This window comes from Meriones unguiculatus, chromosome 8 (genome assembly GCF_030254825.1).
Source record: "Meriones unguiculatus strain TT.TT164.6M chromosome 8, Bangor_MerUng_6.1, whole genome shotgun sequence".
NCBI classification, from domain to species: domain Eukaryota; kingdom Metazoa; phylum Chordata; class Mammalia; order Rodentia; family Muridae; genus Meriones; species Meriones unguiculatus.
In genome coordinates this window covers 45,481,958-45,508,356 of record NC_083356.1, presented here as the reverse complement: position 1 = coordinate 45,508,356, position 26,399 = coordinate 45,481,958, and the positions used below count along the sequence as shown (strand labels likewise).

Here is a 26,399-nt window from a genome sequence, read left to right as displayed (position 1 = left end):
TTTACTGTACTATGTGTCATTCCCTCCACGCCTCGGCTTTCACTGGAAAAATGCAAAGGAAAACAGTGGCTGAAGCCTGGGGTTGAGAAAATATTGAACATATGTCATGCTTTTTCCTCATGAGCAGACACAGTAGTGGCTCAGTAACTATAATCTCTTGCTATTCCACTTAACGATTTTCCCAGCTGGGCACAGTGGCATGCACCTGAAATCCCAGCACTCTGGGAGGCAGAGGCAGGCAGATCTCTGTGAGTTTGAGGCCAGCCTGGTCCTCAAAGTGAATCTAGGACAAAGCTACACAGAGAAACTATGCCTCAAAAACCCTGGCTAGATAGATAGATAGATAGATAGATAGATAGATAGATAGATAGATGGGTGGATGGATGGATAGATAGATAGAATTCCCAACTCCTCCCTAACAATGTCTCACTTCAAAATAAAAATAATACATGGGAGCAATGATCCATGCCTGTAACCACAGCACTGAGGAGCCAGAGGCAGACTGGGTTACCAAGTGAGACACTGTTAGTTAATTAATTTGCAAAGATTAACTAGGTCTAGTGGTGCAGGCCTATATTCCCAGTATCCAGGGGTCTGAGACAATAAAGTGTTTGCCTTGCATATACAGAGCCTCCATCCATTTAAATAAATGGATAAATGAATGAAATAGCAAGCCAAGCTTAAGGATTCAGGCCTGTAATCCCAACACTTGGGAGGCTAAGGCTGGAGGATTGCCATGATTTTGAGACATGTTTGGGCTATGTAGTTAAACCATCTTAAAAAAAAAATAGAGCCAGGTGTGGTGGCCTATAATCCCAGCACTCAGGGAGGCAGAAGCAGGTGGACACAAGTCCCTGTATCCCCTACCTTACAGAAGGGAAATTCAAAAATACTTCTAAAAACAAATCATTCAACTGTGAGGGACATACCTCTCTATTGCAGCCATGTGGAAATTTACAAACTAAAAATGAGGAGAGATGATGACAATCAACTCTTTATGAGCATTTTAGAACAGCTCTTGGCTCAAATGTGTTTAACCTGTTCTGCTGAAAGTTTACTGTACTGCTCTCTTCTGTCAGGCCAGATGTTTTTGTTTTAGTTTGCTTTATGAGACAAGGTATCTTTTCATCCCAGTCTGGTTCAAACACACCATCCTGCCTCATCCTCTGGAGTTCTAGGAACACAGGTGTGTTACCACGGCTAGCAAGATGCAACTGTCTTAAAACACAACCTAAAACTGAGAATGACCCTGACTCCTTGTCTGAGACAAGTTAAGCCACTCAAGCCGCCTTCCAGCTGTGAAACGAAGGCAATGATCAAATTACGTTCTGGAAACATTAAGACAGTAACAACTTATCTAACAACATCTTAAATGCGGCAGGGTGCTAGCCACAATTACTGTAAGAAGAGATTAAGAGCATTAAGGTAGGAAATCAAAGGAACGGTGTCGGGTTCATAGTCTTTTTGAACCCCAGGCCAGTATGTTTTATTGACTCCAAAGTAAAGGCTGTCTACAGGGAAAGGGGTCAGGCAGTGTGGAGTGCCCTTCAGCCAAGTCCCTGATTGCTCCTTAGTTGAGTTTGTTTACTTTGTTTGTTACTTTGTTTTCGAGTCAGGGTTTTTCTGTGTTGCCTTGGCTGTCCTGGACTCGCCTTGGAGACCAAGCTGGTCTTGAACTCACAGAGATCTGCCTGACTCTGCCTCCCAGAGTGCTCCAGAGTGCTCTGCTCCTGGCAGTAACTGTTTCCATTTTTATTCTTTGCAACTGGACTATGGAAAGTACAGTAAAAATACAAAATTCCCCAGCATGAGTTTGGGAGTTAAAAAAAAAAAAGGAACTATTAAGAGGGACAAACACTCCAAGTCCTGCAGAAACACACCACCGCTTAGTGACCCGCCCCGTGTTTATATTTTTCCTTGGCTCCGCCCCCCGACCACGAGAGCGCCCAGGCCCCGCCCCAAGCCGAAGGCCAGACCTGCTGAGCTATTTAGTTTATCTACCGGGATTCCCTCACCAGCCAATCGCGTCTGCGCCCTGGGACCGCCCGGAACAAAGATGGCCGGGGCGGCCTCGGTGAGGGCAGACTGATTCGAACAGCAGGCACCCGGCGGGACAGCAAAGGCAGAGTGGCAGCCGCGCGGTCGGGAGCATGGAGGAGGGCAGCAGCGGCGGCGGCGGCGGCGGTGGCGGCGGTGGTGGCAGCGACAGCAACCCCGGCGGGAGTGTCGGGGCGCAGCAGAGAGAGCTGGAACGTATGGCAGAAGTCCTCGTTACCGGGGAGCAGCTCCGGTAAGGAGAGGCGCTCAGTTGGTGGGCTCCGAATTGCCCTGTGCCCGCTGCGGGCAGGAGCGCACCGGGTCTGGCTCGTGGCAGGCGCATTGCGCGGGGCGCGGGGACAGTTGCGGGCTCCTGGGATGGTTGCTCCGTTCGCGCCACGCAGGTGCCTGGCCGCTGCAGCCCAGGGAAGAGCAGCTTCTGCAGGGCTGCGGGGACCGACGCCCGGGGAACGCGCGGTGCAGGCTGCGCCCTAGCTGGACTGCGTGCAGCCCTGCGTCCCGCGGTCTCGCCTCCACTCTGTGCACTCGCTCCCCTTGCCGGGTGTCCCTGCTGACTGCCTAGCCTGCTCCGTCCGGAAAAGAAGAGGGATCAGGTTGGACGCAGCCCCCGCACTTCCAGATAAAAGGCGCGGGCTCCGTGATTTTACTAGCAAGGCATGCTTCCTTTCTCTGAGCCTCAATTTACCTTTATGGAAAACAGGGCGGATATCTGTGAGTCGGTTGAAGGGTTGCTCAGAAGGCTTGTCTTCAAGAACCTTTCCCCAAACCTCTACCTATCCCTTAATTGGCACACCGTCAGTTGTCACTTGGGTCCGCAAGGGGGCGTAAAAGTACCTTGTTCACTGCACACGTTTGGGACCCTGAAGTTGGCCCGTCGCCTGGCACTTTCCTAGAATTACCGCTTGCCCATCTCACAAATCCAGGGACAAGCCCTGACCCGCAGGGCTCCCTTGCCATTCCCATCGCTTCCTGCTCCTTTTTCTCGAGCATAGGCTTAAGACTTGTGCTTCTGCAGCTGCCAATCTTGTGGTCATAAATCAGATTGCCAGTAAAATTGAATCCGGATCTGCCGAGTTTCTGCCAGAACTTGAACCATGAGCCCCTGGTGCCACCAGAAAGAGGTGCGCTAGTTTCCTCTAGTTCTTGGCTTGATTTTTCCCGATTATGTCTGTTTCTAAATGGCTATTTCAAGACTTCAAGGAGAATATTGCAAAGGTCCGTGGAGGTCTGGTAAACCACTGGGCTTTGCTGGCTTAGTTTGAGGAAGTAGCTCTTGGAAGTCAGGATGGTGGAGCCCAGTGTGACAAAAGGAAAATGACACATTTCGGTTCCTTGTTGAATTTCAAGACAAAATTAAAGGGAATAAAAAACCTGTTTTCCTTTATCAAGAGTATTTTGTAATTAAGATGATGTAAAACTTTTCTGATTTATTCTGATTTTCTTAATAGTTTAATGCTGTGCCCACTACTGTATTGCTAAGGCTTCGCTTAGATGGGATTCTTTGTTTTTTTCTTTCTTTTACAAACATTATTATATCCCCAAATCACTTTCTCCTTCAATGCATCTTCTTCAGGCTTTCCTACCATAGTTCCGGGTGGAAAGGGTAACTAGGTTCTTACTCAGGAGTTTGACCTAGGCTTGAATTTCTGTTCCTACATCATGTAGCCAAGTGTTACCAGGACAGCCTTGGGCTTGCCCTTTGCTTAGCTAGTGTAGGGCCTTGGACATGTTGTTTAGGTAAGAAGGTTGAGTAACAATGGAATTTACCTTTCAGTTGTCGTTAGGAGGATTATGTGGAGTTAGTGCTTACACAGGTGCCAATACGCACTGTACGATCATTAGCCAATGATGCCCTGTTTACTTGTCTGAGCTGTTTCCTCATCTGTAAAGTGGCCAAGGAGATGAAAATATTTCACAGGGTACTTTTGAGAATCTGACTCTGGGGCTTCCTGTATTAATGAGCAATCTGCAAGGGCTTGCTGGAATGAATTGATATTTCTGGTCTCTCTACCACCACTTTTGACTCTGGTAAGATGTGTCCAGAGGGACTGGGTGGTTGTGAAGGGTACAGGATGGAAGGCCAGGCTGCCTGGGTTGTTTCTTTTCTTTCTTTTTTGTTGTTGTTTCTGCCTCCAACATGAGTTCTGTGATTGTGGCACAATTGACTTCCTGCCATGCCTCTGTTTCTTCTTTATAGAAGGGAGATTTAAAAGACAGTCCTCTTTTGGGTTTGTGAGGGTTTGAGATGTCACTTCCAAGTTTTAGTATGATGGCATACACCTACAATCACCCCCTCCCCTCTTTTTTTCTTCCCAATTTCAAGTCTTCTTTTTTTAAACTTAGTCCACTCACTAATGCCAGTATTTGCATGAGTGTAGGGCCAGCTACTGGAGCATGGGTAATCTCCCAGGGCTACATCACTGAAGAAAACTGACCTTCCCTCTCGAAGCAGCCATAGCTTCTCAGCTAGGGGTGGGGTTTTGTGAGCCCCTGCCCCAAATTTGCTAGGCTTTTAGGTAGTTTGAGCTTGTGTAGGTCTTGTCATAGCTGCTGCAAGGTCATGGGTACAGTGGGCTTGTCACATCTTGAAAAGGCTCTTTTGGAGCAGCCATCCTCTTCCTCTGGCTTTTACAGGCTTTCTGCCCCCTCCTCCTCCTCTATCCTGGATCCATGGTATGACATAGATGTCCCATTTAGGGTTGGGCACTCCACTGGCTCTTATTCCCTGCACATTGACCAGGTGCAAGTCTGCATTGATGAGGTTGGAGTGTTCCGTTACATGTTGGTCTTAAGATGTGTATTTAGAGGGTGTTTTAATGCTGTGTGAACAATCTCACAGCAATCTTCCTGTCTCAGCTTCCCAAGTGATGGGACTGCAGGTGTGAGTCACCAGGCATGACATGCTCCAATTTGATGTCTTTGATGTCTCTAACAAGTCCTATTGCCTCATTTTTCTAACAAGAACACTGAATACTTAAACTAACTGGCTACAGGTTACTCAGTCAGGAAGCCATGGGGTTGAGAATCTGGCCTCTTATGTAGGGTGCCGACTCACAGATTGCCATTTCTAAGTAGTGATGAAGAGGATCAAAAATTAGGGCTAAGGAAGTTCCTCAGTGGATAAGAGTTCAGATTTCTAGTATCTGTGTTAAAAGTTGGATGTGGCTGCATGCATGCCTGTATCCTTGGTGCTGTTGGGATAGAGACAGTATCATGGAGACTTACAGGCTGCCACCTCAGCTCTTTGTTTAGTGAGAGACACTGTCTCAAAGAAATAAAATGAGAGCAGGATACCCGATATACTCCTCTGGCCTCCACACACACATATATCTCCACACATTCTGGAGCCCGCTGGCAGAGTCGAACGGTTCTTGAGTCGGGAGTGAGAAGTGAAATTAATAAACCAACACACAGCACATGGGACCTGTCTGAGAGGCTCTAGTAGACACTAGATGCCTTGCTTTGTTCCAGACTCCTTTTTAAGTCAGAGCAAAAGCCCCTCAGCACAATGAATGAATTCACCGGGAAGTCAAGCAAAAGGTGTGACTTTGACAAGACATCCCACCTGCTGTCTCAAACAAAAGAGGAGAGACCTGGGAGCTTATCACTGACTCCAGTGAAATCCCTGGTGAAAGCAGTCTTTCTGCTGAGATCTCGAGATCTAAGTAACAAAGCAGCCTGGCTGACTAGCAGCTCCCAACACACACAAGAAAATTACATATATTATGTTAAAACATCTTTAAAGAGTTATGTATCTGAGACTGTCACATTCTAGTATGACAACTTTTACAAACAGAATGTAGGCAATTGCTTTTTGTTTGTGCAAATCTAATTTAGTTCTGGGAGTATTCATGTTTTGACAAGACATTTCTTCTTTTTCTCCCATTGATATTAAACTGAGTCATCCATGCCACATGGTTTTGAAGGCCTGGTTTGGACTGCATGGATGCTAAATCTGTAATCATTTTAACACAAAGATAAACTGCATGGGTTCTACTGCCCATGAGGTTGGAATGGATAGGGAGAGGAATTAAGACTGTACTGAAAAAGTGAGGGAGATGTTAAAAGCTTTTCAGTTATTCTCTTTTATTTGAAACAAGTGTGTACCTTTACTAATGGCTGCTTCCACAAAGTGATTCACCACACAGTTTTAGCTAAGTTGCATGCAGTATAGTTCTTCTAAACTGTGTGATACATTTGCCATGTTTCTGTAACAGAGTGCTTTCCCAAACTCTTACCATCTTGCTGTTGCCTTTACACACACACACACACACACACACACACACACACACACACATCACTAAACACTGAATAGTTCTCCTAAGTTTGCTATCCTTCATTTGTTCCTTTGTTTGAAGCAAGCTCTCACCATGTAGTCCATGTAGACTGATCTTATACTCTGTTATCTTCTCCCCTTAATTGACAGAGTCCTGAGATGCTGAGATGCCTGGCTTGCTGTGTGTAAAAGGATAAAGCCAAAGAGAATGCCCAGATAGCTCAAATAAGAGAGGTAGAAATTATCACACACTGACTAGGAAAAGGAGAAAGAATTGTGATTTAGGGCCATCATATTAGCCATGATCCTATTCCACACCAGGAACCAACCTGTGATGTCATGTAGACCCTAGTAGCACTTTCAGATGTAACTTCAGAACCCACCAAAGACACATACGTATATAGGCTTTGCAACAATACCCAAGATGGCTTCTTGAGAATCCCACAGGAATATTCTCAGGGCCTTCCAAATCTGTTGAATTGGAACCCAAGGAACTTACACCTTCTCTAGAACTTTCAGAAAGACTCAGAGGAACACTTACAGGTGACCATAAGTCTTTATTTTTATTTTTATTAATTACAGTTTATTCACTTTGTATCCCAGATGAAGCCCACTCCCTCCTTCCCTCCCAATCCCACCCTCCCTCTCCCTTCTCCACCCATACCCCTCCCCAAGTCCACTGATAGGGGAGGTCCTCCTCTCCTTCCTTCTGATCCTAGTCTATCAGGTCTCATCAGGACTGGCTCCATTGTCTTCCTCTGTGGCCTGGTAAGGCTGCTCCCCCCCTCAGGGATAGGTGATCGAAGAGCAGGCCAATCAGTTCATGTCAGAGACAGTCTCTGGTAACCATAAGTCTTAACACTTAGGTCTACTGGACACAGTAACAGAGGAAGCCAGTAGGCTGTAGCAAAGGAAAAACTGGGCATTGTGGCACATACCTTTAATCCTAGCACTTGGGAGGCAGAGGCATGTAGATCTCCGTGAGTTCCAGACCAGCCTTTTCAAATTAATTAGTGCAGTTTTGTTTCAAAGAAAAAAAAATACAGAAATAAATAGGAAAGAAAGGTACCCACGTGCCTGCCCCAGCTAAGTCAGCCCAGGGAGGTAGGAAGAAAGATGATCTGCAATGGGTACCACTGTGGTGGAACAATGTGTAATGGAGAGATGGAAGAGAAAGTGAAACCAAGGGGTTCCTACAGTGTAGAGAACGGTGGAACTGGAGACTAGGTGGTTGTGAGGAGCAGGCAGATATGAGGAGGCCATGGTGATGTCCTGGCATGGGCTATGGCCAACAGCCATGTCTGGGTCCATGGTCCTGCTGTAGCTGGGCTCTGTGTTGATGTCTAATAACCCAAGTTACCACCAAAGGCCAAGCTGATGTCTGCTGTCTAGGCTGCCATCAAAGACCATGTGGATATCTGAGGGCCATGCTGCCACAGGGGACATTCTGATCTGAGTGGTCTGCCCTGCCACCTGAGGCCATGGGGATATCTGGGTCTGGGCTGCTGCCAAGGGCCAGCCATGTCTGGGTCTCTTGATATCCTAAGCCTATGTTGCCGCCAAAGGCCATGCAGGTGTCCCTGGTCTGGACTACTTCCAGAGACACTGTGCTGGGCTGGCCCCACCCCTTGCCAGCCACCACACTTGAGAGCTGTCCCTGCCCCTCACCTGGGCAGCACAGTAGAGCTAACCCTGATGATGGGGGTGAAGATGAGCTGCTTCTGAGGTCATGAGAGTGGGAGAGCTAGTCCTGCCCCTCACTGACTGAAATACTCAGGGCCCTGCAGTTCCTCTGGGCAGCTCAGAAGAGCTGACCCTGATGGCAAAGGTGAGGATGAACTGGGCCACAAGGGATATGAAAACAGGAGAGCTGACCCTGCCTTTTGCTGGCTACAGCACTGGGTGAGTGGGCCAGGATAGTGCTGGAAAGCTCACTCTGATGGTTCAGGTGCAGAGGAGCTGTGGGGCCGACCAACTCAACTACCTCCCAGGCCCAGATCCAGGGCTTCGTTTTGGCCCACCCCAACATCTACCCCATCTATGATCTTCTAGAGTGTGTCAAAGAGCTGGTCTTGCTGATTCAAAGCTGCAGGATCTCCATGACACAGGTCAACAACAGGATATCTCAGAGGAGTTCCCATGAGGATCCAGTATAGAAAGCATAGCAGAAGCCTGAGGCCTTGAACCAGACCAAGGACTTCTTGCAAGGAGAGATGTGTGGACAAGAGGGTATGCTGAGTGACACACTACAGCTTCTATAGCAAGTCTTGTTGTTTTTTTTTTTCATGTGTTTTTATTTTATTCTATCTTTTCTTTTGCAGGGTGGTGGTGGTGGAGGTTACAAGGGCAGAGGGCAGATATGAAGGGGCTGGGAGATGAGTGGAATTGGGATGCATGATGTGAAATTCAAGAAGAATCAATACAAAGTTTTTCTTATTAAATAAATAACACATTAATAGCAATGATGTCCTATATTCAGGAAGTCACTACATCGATGGCAGTGACGCAGGAGCTGGAGGCACATGGTCACTTTGCTGCCCGCAGCAGCCTGATGAGTTCTTTCCGAGACTTTCACCAAAAGAAGTTGGGATCCTTCACTTTGCAGGAAATGAACTCAAGGACAAGTTAGTGTGAAGTGGAATATGAAATTTTTAACATTGGTTTAAGCAAGGAAGGTAATAGGACAGGCTCTGGGGAGGGATAGTACAAACCCAAGAACACAGCTGTTTGAGTGTCTTTACAATCAATAACTGTATATCCAACTTCGGTGGGTTCTGAAGTTATGTCTGAAAGTATTGCTAAGGAGAGTCAGCGAGATAACGGGCTGTTTCCGAGTATGCACTAGATAGGATTGCATCTGATAAGGTAAGCCGAGGTCACACAGATTGCAGAGGAAGTTAAGATATTTGTACTGTAAATGAAAGTCTTCTTTATAGTCTGCTTATAGTTTCTGACTTCCCCAGCAAATTGTAGGTTTACATCTGGGAAAGGAGTAAGACCGTACCTGAGGCCTTAAGCACGGTTCCTTGCTATTTCAGCATTCTTGTTTGAAATCTCTCTACAAAAAAGGAATACAGTCCCTAAGTAGGCAATTTTTACAGCAGTTTTGTTAACTAGAAGTAGTGCTAGAATTCTTGACTCAGCTGGTGAGAGATTTAGTGAGACGCTTAGATAAGGGACTCCTTTCTCTTTAGCCCCTCTTTATCTTCCTATAACTGGTCTCAGCTGCACACGTGCCCAGGGTAGAGTGTTGTCATCAGATGTGAGGCTTTTCCCATATATCAGCAGGGATATGTGGCTATGAGAGCCAGGAACACAATCCCAGTACAGTAGGGGAACTTCAGTAGAGATTCCTTTCTTTTGTGGAGGGAAAGCATGTAGTACTTTGTGACATGCAAAAACATCATGAAAGGGAAGACTCCTATTTGTTGTATGCATGTATGTATGCTGTTGTTTAAAACTTCTGTGTGTGTGTGTGTGTGTGTGTGTGTGTGTGTGTGTGTGTGGTGAATGTGTTTGAGAGAGCACATTCGGGCCATTGAGTACATGCAGAAGTTAGAGAACAACTTTTGGGCATTGGTATGGGCTCCAGAGATGCATGGCAAATGTGTTTGCCTGCTAAGCCATCTTTCTGGTCTTGTAGTTGTTTTTTTGTATACTTTAGAAAAAGGGTTAAGCAGGTTTAAAGAGATGGCTCAGCAGTTAAGAACACTATCTGGTCTTCAAGAAGACCTGGGTTTAATTCCTAGTACCCACATGGTTGCTCACCTGTTAGTAATTCCAGTCCCAGGGAATATGATGCCTTCTGCTGGCCTCCGTGGCACCAGGCTTGCATATGGTGTACAGACATGCATGTGTGCAAAGCATGCTTACATATAAAAATTAATTAAATAAATAATAAAAGAATGACTTCAGGGGCTAAGAAGATGCCTCAATTACTTAAGTGTAGGAGGACCTGAGTTCGGATCCCAAGCACCCAAGTAAAATGCCATGTATCTGTGCAACCCTAGCTCAGGGAGGAGGATCCTTGGAGCTTGTTGGATAGTCATTTGAATTAAATTAGTGACCTCCAAATTCAGTGAGACCCCTTGTCTAGAAAAGTAAGGTTGAGAGTAATTGAGGAACACCCAATGTCTTAGTTTGGATTTCATTGCTGTGAAGTGACATCATGACCTTGACAACTCTTCCAAAAGAAAAAATTAATTGGGGCTGTCTTACAGCTTCAGGTCTAGTCCATTATCATCAAGGTAGGGAGCATGGCAGCATCCAGGCAGACATGGTGCTGGAAAAGCCAAGAGTTCTACATCTAGATCCACAGGCAGCAGAAGGAAACTGTACCACACTGGGCATAGTTTAAGACGTCAAAGCCCACCTTCACAGAGACACACTTCCTCCGACAAGGCCACACCTACTCCAACAAGGCCACATCTTCTAGGAGTGCCACTCCCTATAGCCAAACATTCAAAGATATGAACTTATGGGGGCCATACCTGTTTAAACCACCACACCCAACGTGGACATACACACACATATATACACGGACATGTACACACATGTGCAGGTACACCTTCAGACACACCATGCACACCCACACATACATGCACAAATGAGTCAAATGGGCTATATGTGTAGATTAGTGGAGGAATACTTTTCAAATATATGTAAGACTGGATGAAAAAGAGGCTTGACACCCAGCAGGGGATGGAAGCAGATGCTAAGACTCACAGCCAAAGTTTGGGCAGAGCGCAGAGTCACAGGGAAGAGTGGGGAGATAGGAGGACCTGGAGGGGGCAGGGCTTTCACAAGAAGAACAACAGGGCAAACAAATCTGGGCCCAGGGGGTCCTGCAGAGACTGATGCACCAATGGAGGACCATACATGGAGAGGATCCAGACCCCCTGCTCAGAGATAGCTGATAGGCAGATCAGTCTCCATGTGGGTCTGCTAGTAAGGGGAGCAGGGACTGTCTCTGACATAGACTCTGTTGTCAGCTCTTTGATCACCTCTCCCTGATGGGGCAGCCCTGCCAGGCCACAGAGGAAGAGGATGTAGGCAGTCCTGATGAGATGGTGGAAGAGGAGGGCTCCACCTTTCTGAGGACTAGGGCAGGGGGATAAGGAGGAAATAGGGAGGGAGAGTGGGACTGGGAAGAGAAAGAAGGGGGCTGCAATTGAGATGTAAAGTGAATAAGTTAAAAAAAATAAATTTAAAGTAAAAAGAAAAGCTTGAATGTTGTTTATAGAAGGTATATTTGTGGTTCCTTTTCTTACAGGGCACTTCCGATATCTAATGGGCTGCTGTGGGTTTTAGAATCAATAAACATGAAAATAAGTTAAGCTTCAAAAGATAAACGAAGAAAGGTCCCTATTATCTCTAGTGTTTATTTGGATCAGAGGATTCTTGATTCTTCTGATTTGGTCACAGATTCTAAGCTTCCATGAGTTTAGTGACTCAGAAAATGAAAGTAGCAAAGAAATTTTGAGAAACCTTTTGTTAGGAAATGTATCACACCACGAGATCGGTTCCACACAGGTGGTTTATTAGGGAAGGGGGGTTACAGAGAGGGAGATAGATAGAGATAGACAGACAGAGAGAGAGAGAGACAGAGGCAGAGAGAGGAAGAGGAAGGAAGAGAGAAGGAAGGGAGAGAGAGAAGGAGGAGGGGCCCCAGTTCTCTTATAGGGTGATCCAGAGCATGCGCGGGTGGTTCCAGGTGGTCAGCAGGTGGTCTGGGTGTCTTTCCAAATGCCTGATACCCGGTCTGCCAGGCCCCAGGGGCTGCCTGTAGAAATGCCTGCTTGCTGATCCCAACATTCCCCCCTTTTTTTCCTCATTTTCTCCCAGATCTGAAATCCCTAATCACACTTGGGAAGTTTGTGTCAGTGGTTATCCAATACTTGGGGGACATAGTGGGCACAGAGTCAGGGAGAGGGCTCAGTGGGACAGGCATCGTGCTGACAAGCACCTGTTCACCTTCGTGGTGCCAGGGGGAAAAACTGAGCTGTTCTCCTTGGGGTTGTCATATCCTTTGTAGTGTTCATAGAGCCCTAAGCTACTCAGGCCATGGAATGTGTATGTGTGGGTTTAAAAAAACATTTTAAAGAATGGATAGGGAAGGGGAAAACAAGTAACTTTTTGTGTTCCTGGGTTTGGGGTACCAGCCTGGCTTTCAGCCTAGGAAAGCCCATGGCAGCTTCAGAGAAGATGGTGGGTAACAGTTGGAAAATCTCCAATCTGCCTCCCACCTCCCTGGGCCCTCAGACTGGTACTCTTGGTTCTGCAGTTTGTTATGATCCTGTCTCCCTACAATCCTTGTTCCTACAGCCTTCTAATTCTGATATTTTCATACAAACTCTATTTACTGAGAAGTGTTAAATTCAGAGGAATGTGTTCTTCAGAGGATTGGGGTTTCTGAGACTGGGGAATGCCAGATATCACTACTCCCGTGCCTCCTATACTGTTAAGATTTATTTTAACATGCAGATGCACAGCAAATAGTCTTCAAGTTCATATACTTCAAGTTTATTCGCTGTGTAGAGTGAGGCATACACATAGTCCCAACATTTAACCCCAACATTTGGGACTTAGAGGCGAGAGGATGAGTACCTCAAAACCACCCTGCACTGCATGAGGCTTGTCTCCCAAAACGATGATGATGATGATGACGACGACGCTGACTAGGTTGTGGAGATAGATCAGTAATTAAGGGCAAATACTACATTTGCAGAGGGCCTGAGTTCGGCAGCTCACAACCACTTAAAACTCCAGTTCCAAATGATTTGATGCCTTTTGGTTTCTACCCTCATGTGCAGATACCTACACACACACACACACACACACACACACACACATTCATATAGGTTTTATAAAGTTAATTTATTAAAATAAATCTTAAAATATAATAATTCATCATAACTCAGTAAGTAAGAAAGCTGAGAAACACTGAAACTGAGTTATTCAGAATCTAAGTACTGGAACTATAGAAGAGGCCAACAGGCATTTTTGTTGTTCTGTTTTTTTTTTTTTTTTTTTTTTTTTTAAGCCTCATCTCCCATAGTCTGCTGGCCTAGAACTTATTTTCCTGACTCTTCTACCTCCTGGGACTATAGGCTTGTGTTGTGCCCCCTGGGCATTCATGGTAAGGAAGGACATAAGGAAGGTATCCTTCTAGCACAGAGAGGGTAACTGCCATGGAGACTTTCACAGGGAAAAGGGGTCAAGAGGCATTCAGCTCACAGCCCATAAATCTTGGATCTCTGCTGTGGGAAAGCAGGCCAGTGCTTCATGTTCTGGGCTACTCTGACATTGAAGTCATGACCTTATAAGCTTGTGGCAGTACTTGGCACAGTGTAAATATCTTCCTGGAACTGTGAGAGGAATTTGGGACAAAATGTCATAGTAATCAATGTAGAGGAGGGGAACAGATGTTCACTTTTTTTAATGGTGTTTTATGGTATCCTGATTGGGGTGGTTTTTGGTGGGTTTGTTTTTTTTGCTTCTCTCTCTCTCTCTCTTTCTCTCTCTGTATGTGTGTTTGTGTGTGTATGTGTGGAAGTATTTACATGTGTGTGGTTCATGTACATGTGTGTGGGTGATGGGGGCAAATTTGAATCAGTGTCTTTCTCAATCATTATCCACTTTGCATAGGGAGGCAGAGTCTCTCCCTGAACCCAGGATCTTGTCATTTCAGCTTGTCTAACTAGACAGCATGCTTCAGGGATTCCCTGTCTGCTTTAAAAGAGGGTCCCATGCTGCCTGGCTTGTTGTGTAGGTTCCAGTGTTCTGAACTTCACTCCTTAGGCTTGCCTTGGAAGTTCTTTATCCACTGAGCCATGACTGCAGAAACCCACTCCCTCCCCCAGCACGGGTAAATGCTTTCTTAGATGGTTTGTGAAGAAGTGGATATCTGAACACTGAACAGTACAGCTATTTACTGAAAGAAAAAGCAAAGTGTCAGGTCCTAGTCTAGACATTGTGTGTATATTGTTATGTTATGTTTTTTATTCCTTATGATAATTCAATTATCTGTATTCTAACACAGAAAGGTCCAAGGCATGAACAGTTTTCCCACATCTATGTAGATTACACAAATGAAAAAAAAAAAAAAAGATTTTTAAGACAGTTTCCCTGTGTAGCCTTGGCTGTCCTGGACTAACTTTGTAGACCAAGGTGGCCTTGAACTCACAGTGACCCACTTGCCTCTGCCTCCCAGAGTGCTGGAATTACAGGTGTGTGCCACCAGGTCCAGCTGAGAACTTGGTTTCTTAAATGCAAGGCTTTCCCGCTTTCCATTCTCTGGCATGTAACAGTGCATGCCACAGCTGTAAACTTAATTTCCTTGAAACTGCCACAGGGGTTTTGAGTATTCTTCATGCCAAGTGATTGAGTAGAACTTTGTGATTTTCCAGGATTGGAATGACCCAGAAACAAAATTTTCTTGGGCTGCCTTTTTCCTCTTTCTTTACTAGCCATTTATCATCAATCTCTTTATCTGCTCTAACATCCTTCTGTCAGGTAAAACCTTTGGAATGTTTTAACATAACAGACTTAGCTTCCACCAACGAAAAGGCTAAGAATGTCATGAGATTGTATCCAAGACCTATGGCCACAGATTTCTCCACTTTGCCCAAACCCGCCTACCTGATTTTCCCACCAACATATTTGCAAATGCATTGGTTCATGCCTTTTGCTCAGTGACTGCTAAGGCTCATCTGACCTCTTTCATACTGAAACATATCATTCAGGATAGCAAAGCCACATTCTTAGGCCGTGATCATTCACATTCACATGATAAACTATCTCTTCCCCGCCTTTGAGAAAGATATATAGTTTGCAAACACACGTATGTAGGGGACTATTTTACTTGGTGTTTAAGTAATTAGTAATTCAAAGGGGCCACATGCAGATTGGTTTTCTTGGATGACAGGACATTCAGTTTCTTGTGAGGCTTGGTTGGGAATCCCATTCTGTTTCTATTTTTGCTTTTGGTTCTCCTCCTTGGGCGTTAGCTTTGTCATTTGTAGTCCTTCTGCTGTCACACAGTAGCCACTGACATTGATGCAGGCTGAAGACAAGGCTGACTGCTGTCACTCCCCTACGCAAGCTTTGAGCATTGCTCTTTTGGCCCATTTTAACTCATGGACATCGGTGTGACTGTCTGGCCACCTTCGCTTTCATGGTGAGGAGGATGTTGTTTTCCTATCTGCCTTAGCTCAGTTGGGATCTCTCTTCTGGGCAGAGATGGAGTCATCCCCACCCACACAGAGCAGCTGCTGTACAATAGAGCCAGGGCATGTTAGGGGGGATTATTATGTCCTCCACAAAAAGGTCATTTGGGTTCAATGATGACAAACTGGATGCCCCATGCACCCCCACCCACCCAGAGCACAATGTGAATAAGGCAAAATTTGGGGAAAAATACCTGGTGCGGGCATCTATCCAGAGAAGAAAGTAGCTATAGAAAAGGGACAGGATGGGAGCTATTGGCATGAACTTTTGAACTGCCTGCTTTTAGCACTGTGCAGCCTGTACAGTTCCCCACAGAGACAGCCTGTCCTGAGATACCCTCGCTCTCCATCACACCAACTCCCAACCATCCCTGATCTGGAAGATCTGCCATTCAAATCAAAGAGAAGTAAAATAAGCCAGAGGTGGTAGTGCATGCCTGTAATCCCGGTACTCGGAAGGCCATAAATTCTAGGCTAAATATTAGGTATCAGAACAGCCAGAGCTGCACAGCAAGACTCTCTCACTACGCTTCCCCGTCCCCCAATACAAAAAAAGCAGAGTTGTCAGCAAAGGACGGGAGCTGCAAATGGCTTCAGTTCAAGGTGCAAGAACTGATTTGTACCACTTGAATTCTGATGACTTTCTAAGAAATACCTCCATCCAGAAAAGCCCCTCCCCCACTCCCCATCCCTGCCAAGGTTTCTGGTTATCTCTTTGTATAAGCAAAGCTGCTTAAGGACTAATTAAGGCAGGTGGGTGCAGATGCCGAGAAAGTTAACAGTGTATTTTCACTTGCATGATCTGTGGAAAGGTCCTGCAGGTCAGCCATTTCAAGTTACTTGGTTAAGTTCTTCCTTTCCATCTCTAGAATTTGGAAATTGGAGATAACTTTTGGTACCAAGGGAGCATTTTCTCCTTCTCCCTTCCTACTAAGATTTAAGCTTATATTAGAGCAGGAACCTTAGCACGGACTTTGTACTGCCTTATCTTAAATGTAACTAAGAAATGAATCCAAGTAAAAGCGGTTTGATTCTCTAATAACTGGCAGTTTAATCTTTTGGTTTTGGGGTTTTTGTTGTTGTTGTTTTGTTTTTTAATATGAGTCATGTTTCTGAACTTCCCATGTCTTGCTACTTCAGTGCTGACAGCACTATTGCCATATAAGAAGTATGATTTTTCTTTTGCTGTATTTACTACAAAAAGGAAATGATAGAGAAACGTCCATGAAATCTAAGAAGTGGGGCTGGGAGCCAGCACATTTGTTGAATGTTCACCATTTGCTGACTTTGCACCAACAGTGGCGTCAAGCCAAGAAGCACAGCATCTGCTCACTGAGGACTTGGTTGTAACTCAGCATTGTGTCTTTCCAGTGATGATATACCCATTAGGGATAAGAATTTAATAGAAACCACTAGTCGAGGGACACTGAGAAGGCTGCCTGGGTAAAGGCATTTTCTTCCAGGTCTGACAGCCAGAGATTTCAGGACCCCATATGGTGGAAGGAGAAAACCAACTCCTGCAAGTTGTCCTCTGATCTTCACGCGTGCCCTACCCCCAAAGAAGTCAATTAAAGAAAAAGAAACCACTGTTCTAGTACACTAAGATTTCTTGAGTCACTGTTTATCCTGGAACAAAACATTTGACTGATTTACATGCCTAATGAACCCAAGGGAATCTCCCCATTGTGTTCCTGCTAGCACCCTTTGCGGTGGTTATTTGGCTGCTACATAATTTATTTTCCTTAAGGGGAACACAGAGGAGCGGAAGTTGGTTTGGCTACTTATCAGCACTTCTGAAAAAATGTTTATCCAAGAAAGATTTAGCAATCTGTGAGGACATGGAGATCATCTGGATGTTTTCAGTCCTATCCTGTCTTGGTGCCTCTGTAGTCTCAGATTTCCTGGCTGAAGCCAGACCTCAAAAGAATCGGGGTTGCTCTCCTAAAGCTTCCTCTTCCTGGACCACCTAGCTCCCTCACCCCCTGACGCTCCTGGAACCTCCAGCCTCTGCCAGAGGAAACTTCTAATAGTCAGAGGACTCTGTTATCTCCCTTTTCCTCCTCTTTTGACAGACTCTTAGGTAGCTCAGGCTGCTGTCAAACTTGTGGTCTTCTTGCCTCAGCCTCCCAAGCACTAGGAGTACAGGCACACATCACCCACCATATCCAGTTCCTCAGCTTCTTCTTTGTGAGCTTCTACACGTGTGGACTATGTAGGGGGAGGGTCCCCACCACTGTAACAGTCTCATGTACAGAACCAGATCATCACTTAGGGAAATGGCAGTTTATCACCATTGATAACTTACATGAAAGAAAATGGTACCAGTGAATTTATACTAACAGCAGTTTGTTTGCTTTTGAGAAAGGATCTCACTAGGTTTGCCCAGACTGGCCTGGAGTGTACTAATTAGCAATGCACTCTTGAACTCACAGCCATTCTTTTGCCTCTGTTTACCTAGAGCTGTAATTGCAGGGTTGCATCACTACTCCAGACTAGTTTCTATTTCTGCAGTGTTTCACTATGTAGCCCTAGCTAGCTTGCAACTAAGTATGCAGAACAAGCTAGCTTCAAACTCCTAGAGATCTACCTATCTTTGCCGGCATGTGCCACTATGCCTGGACAGTTTACTTACAAAAAAAAAAAAAAAAACAAAAAAAAAAACTACAGGTGCTACAGAAATAAGTGCCAGGCATTGAGTAAATAAATCCTTTTGTAGATGTCTTCCTTTTTTTTTTTTACCCCCCTAGGAGTATAGACTCCCAGTGTTCCAGGCTACAAAGATAAACAAAAGCTAATTCTGCTTGGCATGGGGTAGTCCCTCACATATGTGTGTGAGGTCAAAAGGCAAAAATATTTTACTTTTAGTTATATGGTTGATCATTATATAGTTATATAGATGACCATGTGTCATTCCATTTTGGTAACACTAATGACATCCTCCTGATCTAGGATTTGAGTAAAGATACAAATGGATGCCTGTGGTTAATCCCTGGTGGAAAGTGAAGTTGCTTCTAGTTTTCAAGTAGTGAGACTACATCCTCCTGTTTCCTCATTTAAAGCTAGAGGACCACTAGGGTTTCTGGCATTGAACTTCTGCGCTTTACAGTTCAGGCTGGGAGTAGGAACCAAGTGTTTTTATTTAATACAGTTTCCTTCATTACCTTCAGGTTTTGTACCTCTACAAGACAAAGACACTTGGCAATTCTGTCACAAGTCCTTTAACATTTCTTTCTCTTTTTGTACTGCAGTCTATCCACTCCAGTATGTTGGTTGGAGCTGCTAACTATCTAGTACAAACATAAACTCTCACTTCAGAGTCAGTGGATGATGGGGCTATAGTGAAGACATTAATGTTTAACTTTCACAGCTTCATGCACTCAAAGCAGCCATTATAATTGACAGCACAAATGCTCTTGACAGAAAATGGGAGGTGATGTTGCTTATCAATCATTGGTCTGCATAATTTTATCACACTTGCTGGTTGAGAGGAAAACAGAAGATGACACCGTTTCTGTACTAGTTTTTCTTTCTTTCCTCTTAGACTTGTGATAAATGTTTGTGATACACTTAAGACCATAAGTTAACATTTAAACAGCATCTTACAGTTTAGAAAAAATTTTACATGCATGATTCTGTGTGTCCTGTACCTATTGATCATTAGTCCTATAAGAGGATTGTGACCAATCACTCAGATGCCCTATCTGTTTAGCAGTGTTTGGAGATAGTGTCTCATGTACCACAGGCTGGCATACAAACTCACTATGATAGAGGGATGATGATGTCTTTTTCTTTCTTTTTTTTCTTTTCTTTATTTTATTTTATTTATTTATTTTTTTTGAGACAGGGTTTCTCTGTGTAGCCCTGGCTCTTCGGACTCAATTTGTAGACCAGGATGGCTTGAACTCACAGAGATTCACCTGCCTCTGCCTCCCAAGTACTGGGATTAAAGGTGTATACCACCACCACCCAGCTAGCTTTCTTTCTTTTTTTTAAATTTATTTATTTATTTCATGTATATAAGTGACAGACAAGGGCACTAGATCACTTTATAGATGGTTGTGAGCCACCATGTGGTTGCTGGGAATTGAATGCAGGACCTCTGGAAGAGCAAACAGTGCTCTTAACCACTGAACCATCTCTCCAGCCCCCTCTTTCTTTCTTTCTTTCTTTCTTTCTTTCTTTCTTTCTTTCTTTCTTTCTTTCTTTCTTTCTTTCTTTCCTTCCTTCCTTCCTTCCTTCCTTCCTTCCTTCCTTCCTTCCTTCCTCTCTCTTTCTTTTCTTGTCTTGTTACTTTGTTTTGTTGTTTTTCGAGACATTGTCCTAGAACTCACTATGTAGACTAGGCTAGCCTTGAACTCAGAAATCTGTCTGCCTCTTCCTCCTGAGTGCTGGGATTGAAGGTGTTCGCCATTACTGCCTGGCTAGAGTGCATACTTTATTTTTCATCTCTGTTTATTTCATATGTGTATGTTGTACTCATGCGTGTGTGGTTGTGTCTGCTACAGCACACGTGTGGAAGTCAGAGAACAACTTACATGAGTTGGTTGGTTTACCTTCCACTACATGGATTCAGGGGATTGAACTCATAATGTCAGGCTAGGCAATAAGTGCCTTTAGCTTCAACCCTATAGGTCACACTTTAGACTCTAAACCTGATGACAATGTGCATCAGACTCACTGTAGTGTCCCCTGTCTTGCTATGTGTAGTATTACTGGGCATCCTAAAACGCTTGGGTTGGGTTGGTCTGCAATGTTTCTTTACCAAGTCTAAAGTGATGAGCTGTTTCCCCAGCTGTTTTGAAGGAAGACCTCTCTAGATTCCACCCCCCACCCCCAGGCCTCTCTGCTGGTCTTCTCAACTGCCCGAATGTTTATGTTAGGTGGTCAAGTCTCATAAAATTCTCCAGCTCTTGTGAGCCTCTGTTGATATTAATCTGGGACAGTAATATTTCTATCACTTGTTGCTGTGGCAAGCAACTGATGAAAGGGATATTGTGATGCACTTGGCACAGAGAAAAGGCCACTCGAGATGGTAAATAGCCCTTGCATAAGCTGGAAGACAGAATGAGGCTATTCTTCTTCTCACTGTTGCCCTTACTGGGAGTGATAACAACATCAAAAGCATATTTTTCTTTCCTGTTGACCTTTAAGTCTCGGGGTGGGTAATGTAGTGACAGAACTGTCTTTTTCACATGGCAACCAGCAAGACACAGGGTTGGGGACAGCTTTGCACTAGTCAGTGTCTAAACAAGCAGGAGAGTAGTGAGTAAGCATGTTTTCTTCGTGTAATCTATAACTCCACTGTGTTACATTATGGTTCATTTGAGGCTCAGATTACTCCACTAAATTTCAGGGGAAGCTGGAAATAATTCTTTTTCCTATTTTACTGCAAAAAAATTTTTTCTAATAAATATCTTATCTATAATCTGCTTATAAATCCTAAGACCCTATGAGGCCTGCTTGACCACATTGAATAAGATACCAAGATGTAAGCAATCTAATTCTTGTCCTTTGGCAATGGATTCTTTCTCTCCTCTCTACTCCACCCCAATCTTTTTCCAACACCAGGTAGTAGAGAGAAAGGGCTAGTGGGAGAGGAGGCACAGTTCTCTCAGCTGGTTCCTGCTGGTTCGTCAGGTTTTTGGAGCCAGTCCAATCCTCCTTTCAGGAGGGCTCCAACTTCTGGTCTCAGTGCAACAACAGCAACAGGAGCCAGAGGGAGGAAGCAGCAGCAGCCTTGTTCTTTCTCGGAGCGCTTCTACACTCTCTGGGCTCTCCAGAGTCCTCAGATTTAAACTATCTGCAGCTGGCCAAGAGCTCCTCTCAGAGCCTGCATGAGGCAAATAGTCTGCTGCTGTGGACCATCTGAATCAGTCCCACATCCCACACCTGGAACCGAAACAAAAATGTGTTTATATCCACAACAGAACACCAGCTGATCTTTATAAGACCCAGATTCAGTTCCCAGCATCCACATGACAGCTCACAACCCTTTTATAACTCCAGTTCCCAAGGGATCTGATGCCCTCTTCTGGCCTCTGTGAGCAACAGGCATGTATGCGGTACACATACATACATTCATGCAGGTCAAACACTCATACATAGAAAATAAAAATTAGCAAATTTTAAGCGTAAAAAAAAATAAAAGAAACAACCTTTAACTGTGAAATTCATTTGGTTTTATTCAGTGTTCCTCTCAGACAGACTCCAAAACCACATTGTTTTCCTGACAAGTTTATGCAACTGAGTGAGTTTGTGTGGGGTTAATAGACACCTTCAGGATGAAGCTAGTCACTCAAAAGACCCAGTGATTAGAGGACTAGAGGGATGAAGCTTTACCTATCCGGAGTACAAGTCTGTTGGTTTGAGCAGAAGAAACTCTGTTAGAATTGTGCTGATGTTTACTGTAGAACTAAGTATGACATACAACTATGAGATGCTTAAAATGATTTGGGTTAGAAAATAAAGGCATCAGAACAACAAGAAGAAAACACACATGCCTTCAAGTACAGGCAATGCTGTGTTATCAAGACTGGCTTCATTTTCACTACAGGTTTTCCTTGTACTTTTGCTGTGAGAGTCTAGAATGGCATTCCTCCTGCCTCATCCTCTCCTCCTCCCCCACAAGCAATGAGATTATATTATCATATATGTTATTATATTGTATATTATATTATCCATGCCCTGTTTCAAGCTAAAACTTTTGCTGTTCTTTTTACAATAATGGTCATATTCAAATCCTTAGGTCATGCTTTCAAAACCTGCAGAGCAGGAGCTGGGGAGATGGGTCAGCGGCTAAGAGTACTGGCTCTTCTTCCAGAGGTCCTGAGTTCAATTCCCAATGGTGGCTCACAACCATCTATAATGTGATCTTATGCCCTCTTCTGGCATGCAGGTGTACGTGTAGATAAAGTGCTCAAATACATAAAATAAATAAGTAAAAAAAAAAAAAAATTGAAAAACAGAAACTGCAGAGCAAACATTGATTGAAAGATTCAGTACCCCTATAAGGTAGTGCACAAAGTGGCACACTTCAGGACAAACAGAATTTATTCTCCGATCATGGCAGACACCAGGTGAAGACATAAAAGAACACATTGCAGCTGGGCAAGGAGTCGCACATCTGTAATCCAGCAGGAACTCAAAGCAGTAACACGTTTGGTCGACAATATGGCAAGTCTGGATGACGTGAGAATCTGTCCCACAAAACCAAACCAAGCCAAAATGAAACAATACAAAAAACAAAAACAAAAACAAAAACAAAAAAACAACACAATCCGGCAAACCAACTAATTCTGTATCCAGCGAGATGTGTAGAACTTCCACCTTGGCTTATGATTCACTGTGGAAACTTTCGTAGGCTGAATTGGTCTGGGTTAGAGCTTTTCCATCAAGACACGGGTAATCTGAAATGTCAGAAGAAAGTTCAGGAAACCAGATATGCTGGTGCTGGCGACAAGTAAAAGAAAATGTGATGGCAGAAAATAGGACGAAGAGAGATTCTTCTTATATTTTGCCAAAGCATAGAAATAACTACAGTAATCAAGGCAGGACATTAGTGTTGCCATTCTGAACATAGACACTGTTCAGTTTGACTTGTCTGCTAAATTATGTCCAGGGACTCATATCAATCACGTAAAAACTATTGGTTTTTGTTGTCAAACTAAACCAAATGCCCCTTGTTTGGCTTGCCATTCTTTGTTTGTTTAGAGATGGGACCCAGGATCTAGCATATGCGGAGCAAGGGCTTGACCACTGAGCTACATTCCCAACCTCCTTTGTTTGTTTTACTTTGTTACAGTTCGTGTTTCAGTCTAAACAAGTCTTCTTCTGGTACAGTTCCACTTACTGGCCACAGCTCCTCCCTCAAAATAAGGAAATTGCTTTTGAGGTTAGTTCCTTGTCCCTGAATGTTTTTGCATCATCCATGGAAAAGCTACTAGTTTCATAGATGTGGGCTGGTCTGCAGGCAGTGGAAGTTTCTGGGAGAAACAAATTAGAGAGTTAAAAGATGAGAATCCTTCAGAGCAGCTGTAACTGGGATGCCCACGGGGACCAACAAGGAATGGACACCCACAGTGAAATAGGTGCCTGAGCATCACTGAGGAGCCAGGACAGCCTGCTGGGTCTCAGAACACAAGTATTTCTTTCTGGTGTGCAGCTTGAGGGTTTGTCACGTTAGCCTTGCATCCCAGCAGTGGGGCGGTGATGTTCGCTTGAGAAAAGCCTCTCAAAGGCCCATGAGAATATTAATGGCTTCCCAGAGTCCCTGTCCAGCTTGCCTTCTTTGCCTCCGCTAGCCTAATTAACAGAGTATGACTTTCTAGAGCTCGCCAAATGCCACTCAAGTGCAAATGACAGCTGTCAGGGGAATGCGGCTGAGAGCTGAGGAGATCTCTGCCTAGCTATCTTTAGAAGACACTGTCTTTGGCTTAATGAGTGCTGTTTTTGAAAAGTAGCCACAGGTGTTTGGAGCCGTGCTAGGCATTCTTGGTGCTCTAAATAGGACTTGGTAAGTTTTCAGATTCTTTATATAATCACCAAGAGGAATGAAAACCTGCTTATCCACCATCACTTAGTAGGGAATTATAGAGAAAAGGAAGTGTGTGGAGAACTTAGAAAACAATAGAGATCTCTAGCTGGAGAGATGGCTCAGTGGTTAAGAGCTCTGTCTGCTCTTCCAGAGGTCCTGAGTTCAATTCCCAGCAACCACATGGTGGCTCACAACCATCTATAATGTGATCTGATGCTCTTTTCTGGCCTGCAGGTGTACATGCAGATAGAGTACTCGTACATAAAATAAATCTTTGAAAAAATTAAATTAAAAAAACAATAGAGATCTCATGAAAGACATAAATGTATAGAAAACACACACACACACACAGAGGAGAGAGAGAATCATTGATGTACCAAAAGCAACCATGTAGAAGTACATATTCTTCGTGTGTGTTTTGTTTGGTTTTGAGACAGGGTCTTATGTAGCCAAGGTAGCTTTGAATTCAGGATGTAGCAGGGGATTAAGCCTGAAGTGATCTTCTTGCATCTGCTTCTCAAGTAATGGGAGTACTGGTGTGTGCACCACCATTCCTGGCTTTAGAAATATTCTTACAAGGGCTGGAGAGATGGCTCTGACTGCTCTTCCAAAGGCCCTGGGTTCAATTCCCAGCAACCACATGGCACCTCACAACTGTCTGTAACTCCAAGATCTGACACCCACACACAGACATACATTCAGACAAAACCACTAATGCACATGAAATAAACATAAATAAACTATTTTTTTAAAAAAAAGAAGAAATATTCTTACAAGAGCCAGTGAAACCAGTCCCCATGGCATAGGCCTGAAATTTTAGCTACTTGGGAGGCTGAAGCAGGAGGATCACTAGGACAAGGCTTGCCTAGGCAATTGAGTGACTTCAAAGCAAGCCTGGCTGACTTTGTGGGACCCTGTTTCAAACTAGAAAGGAATGGGGCTATGGTGTAGGTGAGTAATGGAGTACTTGCATATCGCATGCTAGACCCTGTGCTCAACCTCCAGCACCAAGATAACAAAAACATATGAATCCACACTTTCAAAAGCAAGGACAGTCTTGCTATTGTACACCTATAACCCCAGCACTTGGGAAGTGGAGGTAGGAAGATTAGGAGTTCAAGGTCTTCTCAACTACATAGTGAGTTTGAGACCAGCCTGGGCTACTTGAGATCCTGTCTCAAATAACAAAAGAAAACAAATACCGATAAAGACTAAGTCTTGGTGAGAAATCTTAAGTCCTTAGTGTCTGTGTTCTTTGCTACTTGCAAAGTGTTAATGACTGATCAGTCTCCTGGCAAACCTTCCTCTCCAAACACAGGGGTCTACTGTGTTTTAGCCTAGACCAGTGGTTCTCAGCCTTCCTAATGCTATGGCCCCTTAATACAGTCCCTTGTGCTGTAGTGACCCCCAACCATAAAATTATTTTTGTTTCAACCTCATAACTATAACCTTGCTACTGTTATGAATCACAATGTAAATATCTGATATGTGATCCTTGTAAATGGTAGTTCAACCCTTCCCCAAAGGGTTGTGATCCACAGGTTGAGAACTGCTCCTCTAGATGCTTTCAACAACTCTTCCCATCACTTTTCAATAAGTTTTGATCCTTATTGTTGATCCCTTTTTGTGGCCTGTGTTATCATTACTGTAGCTGGGACTCACATTCTCATTTCTGTGTGTCCTATGCTACCTCTGGTGGTTTGAATCGGTATGGTCTTCATAGACTTGTGTGTTTGAATGCTTGTCCCATGAGGAGTGTCACTATTAAGAGTTGGAGTAGGTGTGGTCTTGCTGGAGGAACTGTGTCACCGTGGGGGTGGGCTTTGAGGTCTCCTGTGCTCAGGCTGTGCCCAGTGTGGTACACAGTCTCCTCTGCTGCCTGTGGATCAAGGTGTAGAATCTTCTCTTCCCTTCTTCCTTCTTTTCTTCATTCCTATGTTTTTTTGAGAAAGGATCTTATATAATAACCCAGGCAAACCTTAAACTAGCTTTGTAGGCTGTGTAGTGGGCCTTGGCCTTGAACTAATTCCTGATTCTCCTTCTAGTGCTGGGATCACAGGCAAGAGCCAGCATGGCTAGGGTGATGGTTCTTTACTTACAGGTTTTGTAGTAAGTTAAAGTAAAGAGAATTAATGCAAAGAAAAGTAAATATAGAATGGTAAATGGGAAAATATAAGCATTAGAGAAAATAGGTCCTAGTGCGCTCAGGGAAACTAACTGATTCATCTGGTTGGCAAGCTATGAGGGAAGGAAGTAGAGGTAGGTTTGAATATGGTGAATTGACGAGGATATGGGGAGAACATTA

The 26,399-nt window shown here is 44.3% G+C and overlaps 1 protein-coding gene across 1 annotated transcript in view; it reads left to right on the top strand.

Moving 5' to 3' along the window:
• Window positions 1-1,993: 1,993 nt before the first annotated feature.
• Deptor (DEP domain containing MTOR interacting protein) overlaps window positions 1,994-26,399 on the top strand; it is a 144,586-nt gene continuing 120,180 nt past the window's right edge. The window contains exon 1 of the mRNA XM_021650066.2: window positions 1,994-2,290. Within this exon, the coding sequence (XP_021505741.1) occupies window positions 2,151-2,290 (140 nt within the window). The 5' untranslated portion in view covers window positions 1,994-2,150. The remainder of the gene's footprint in view (window positions 2,291-26,399) is intronic.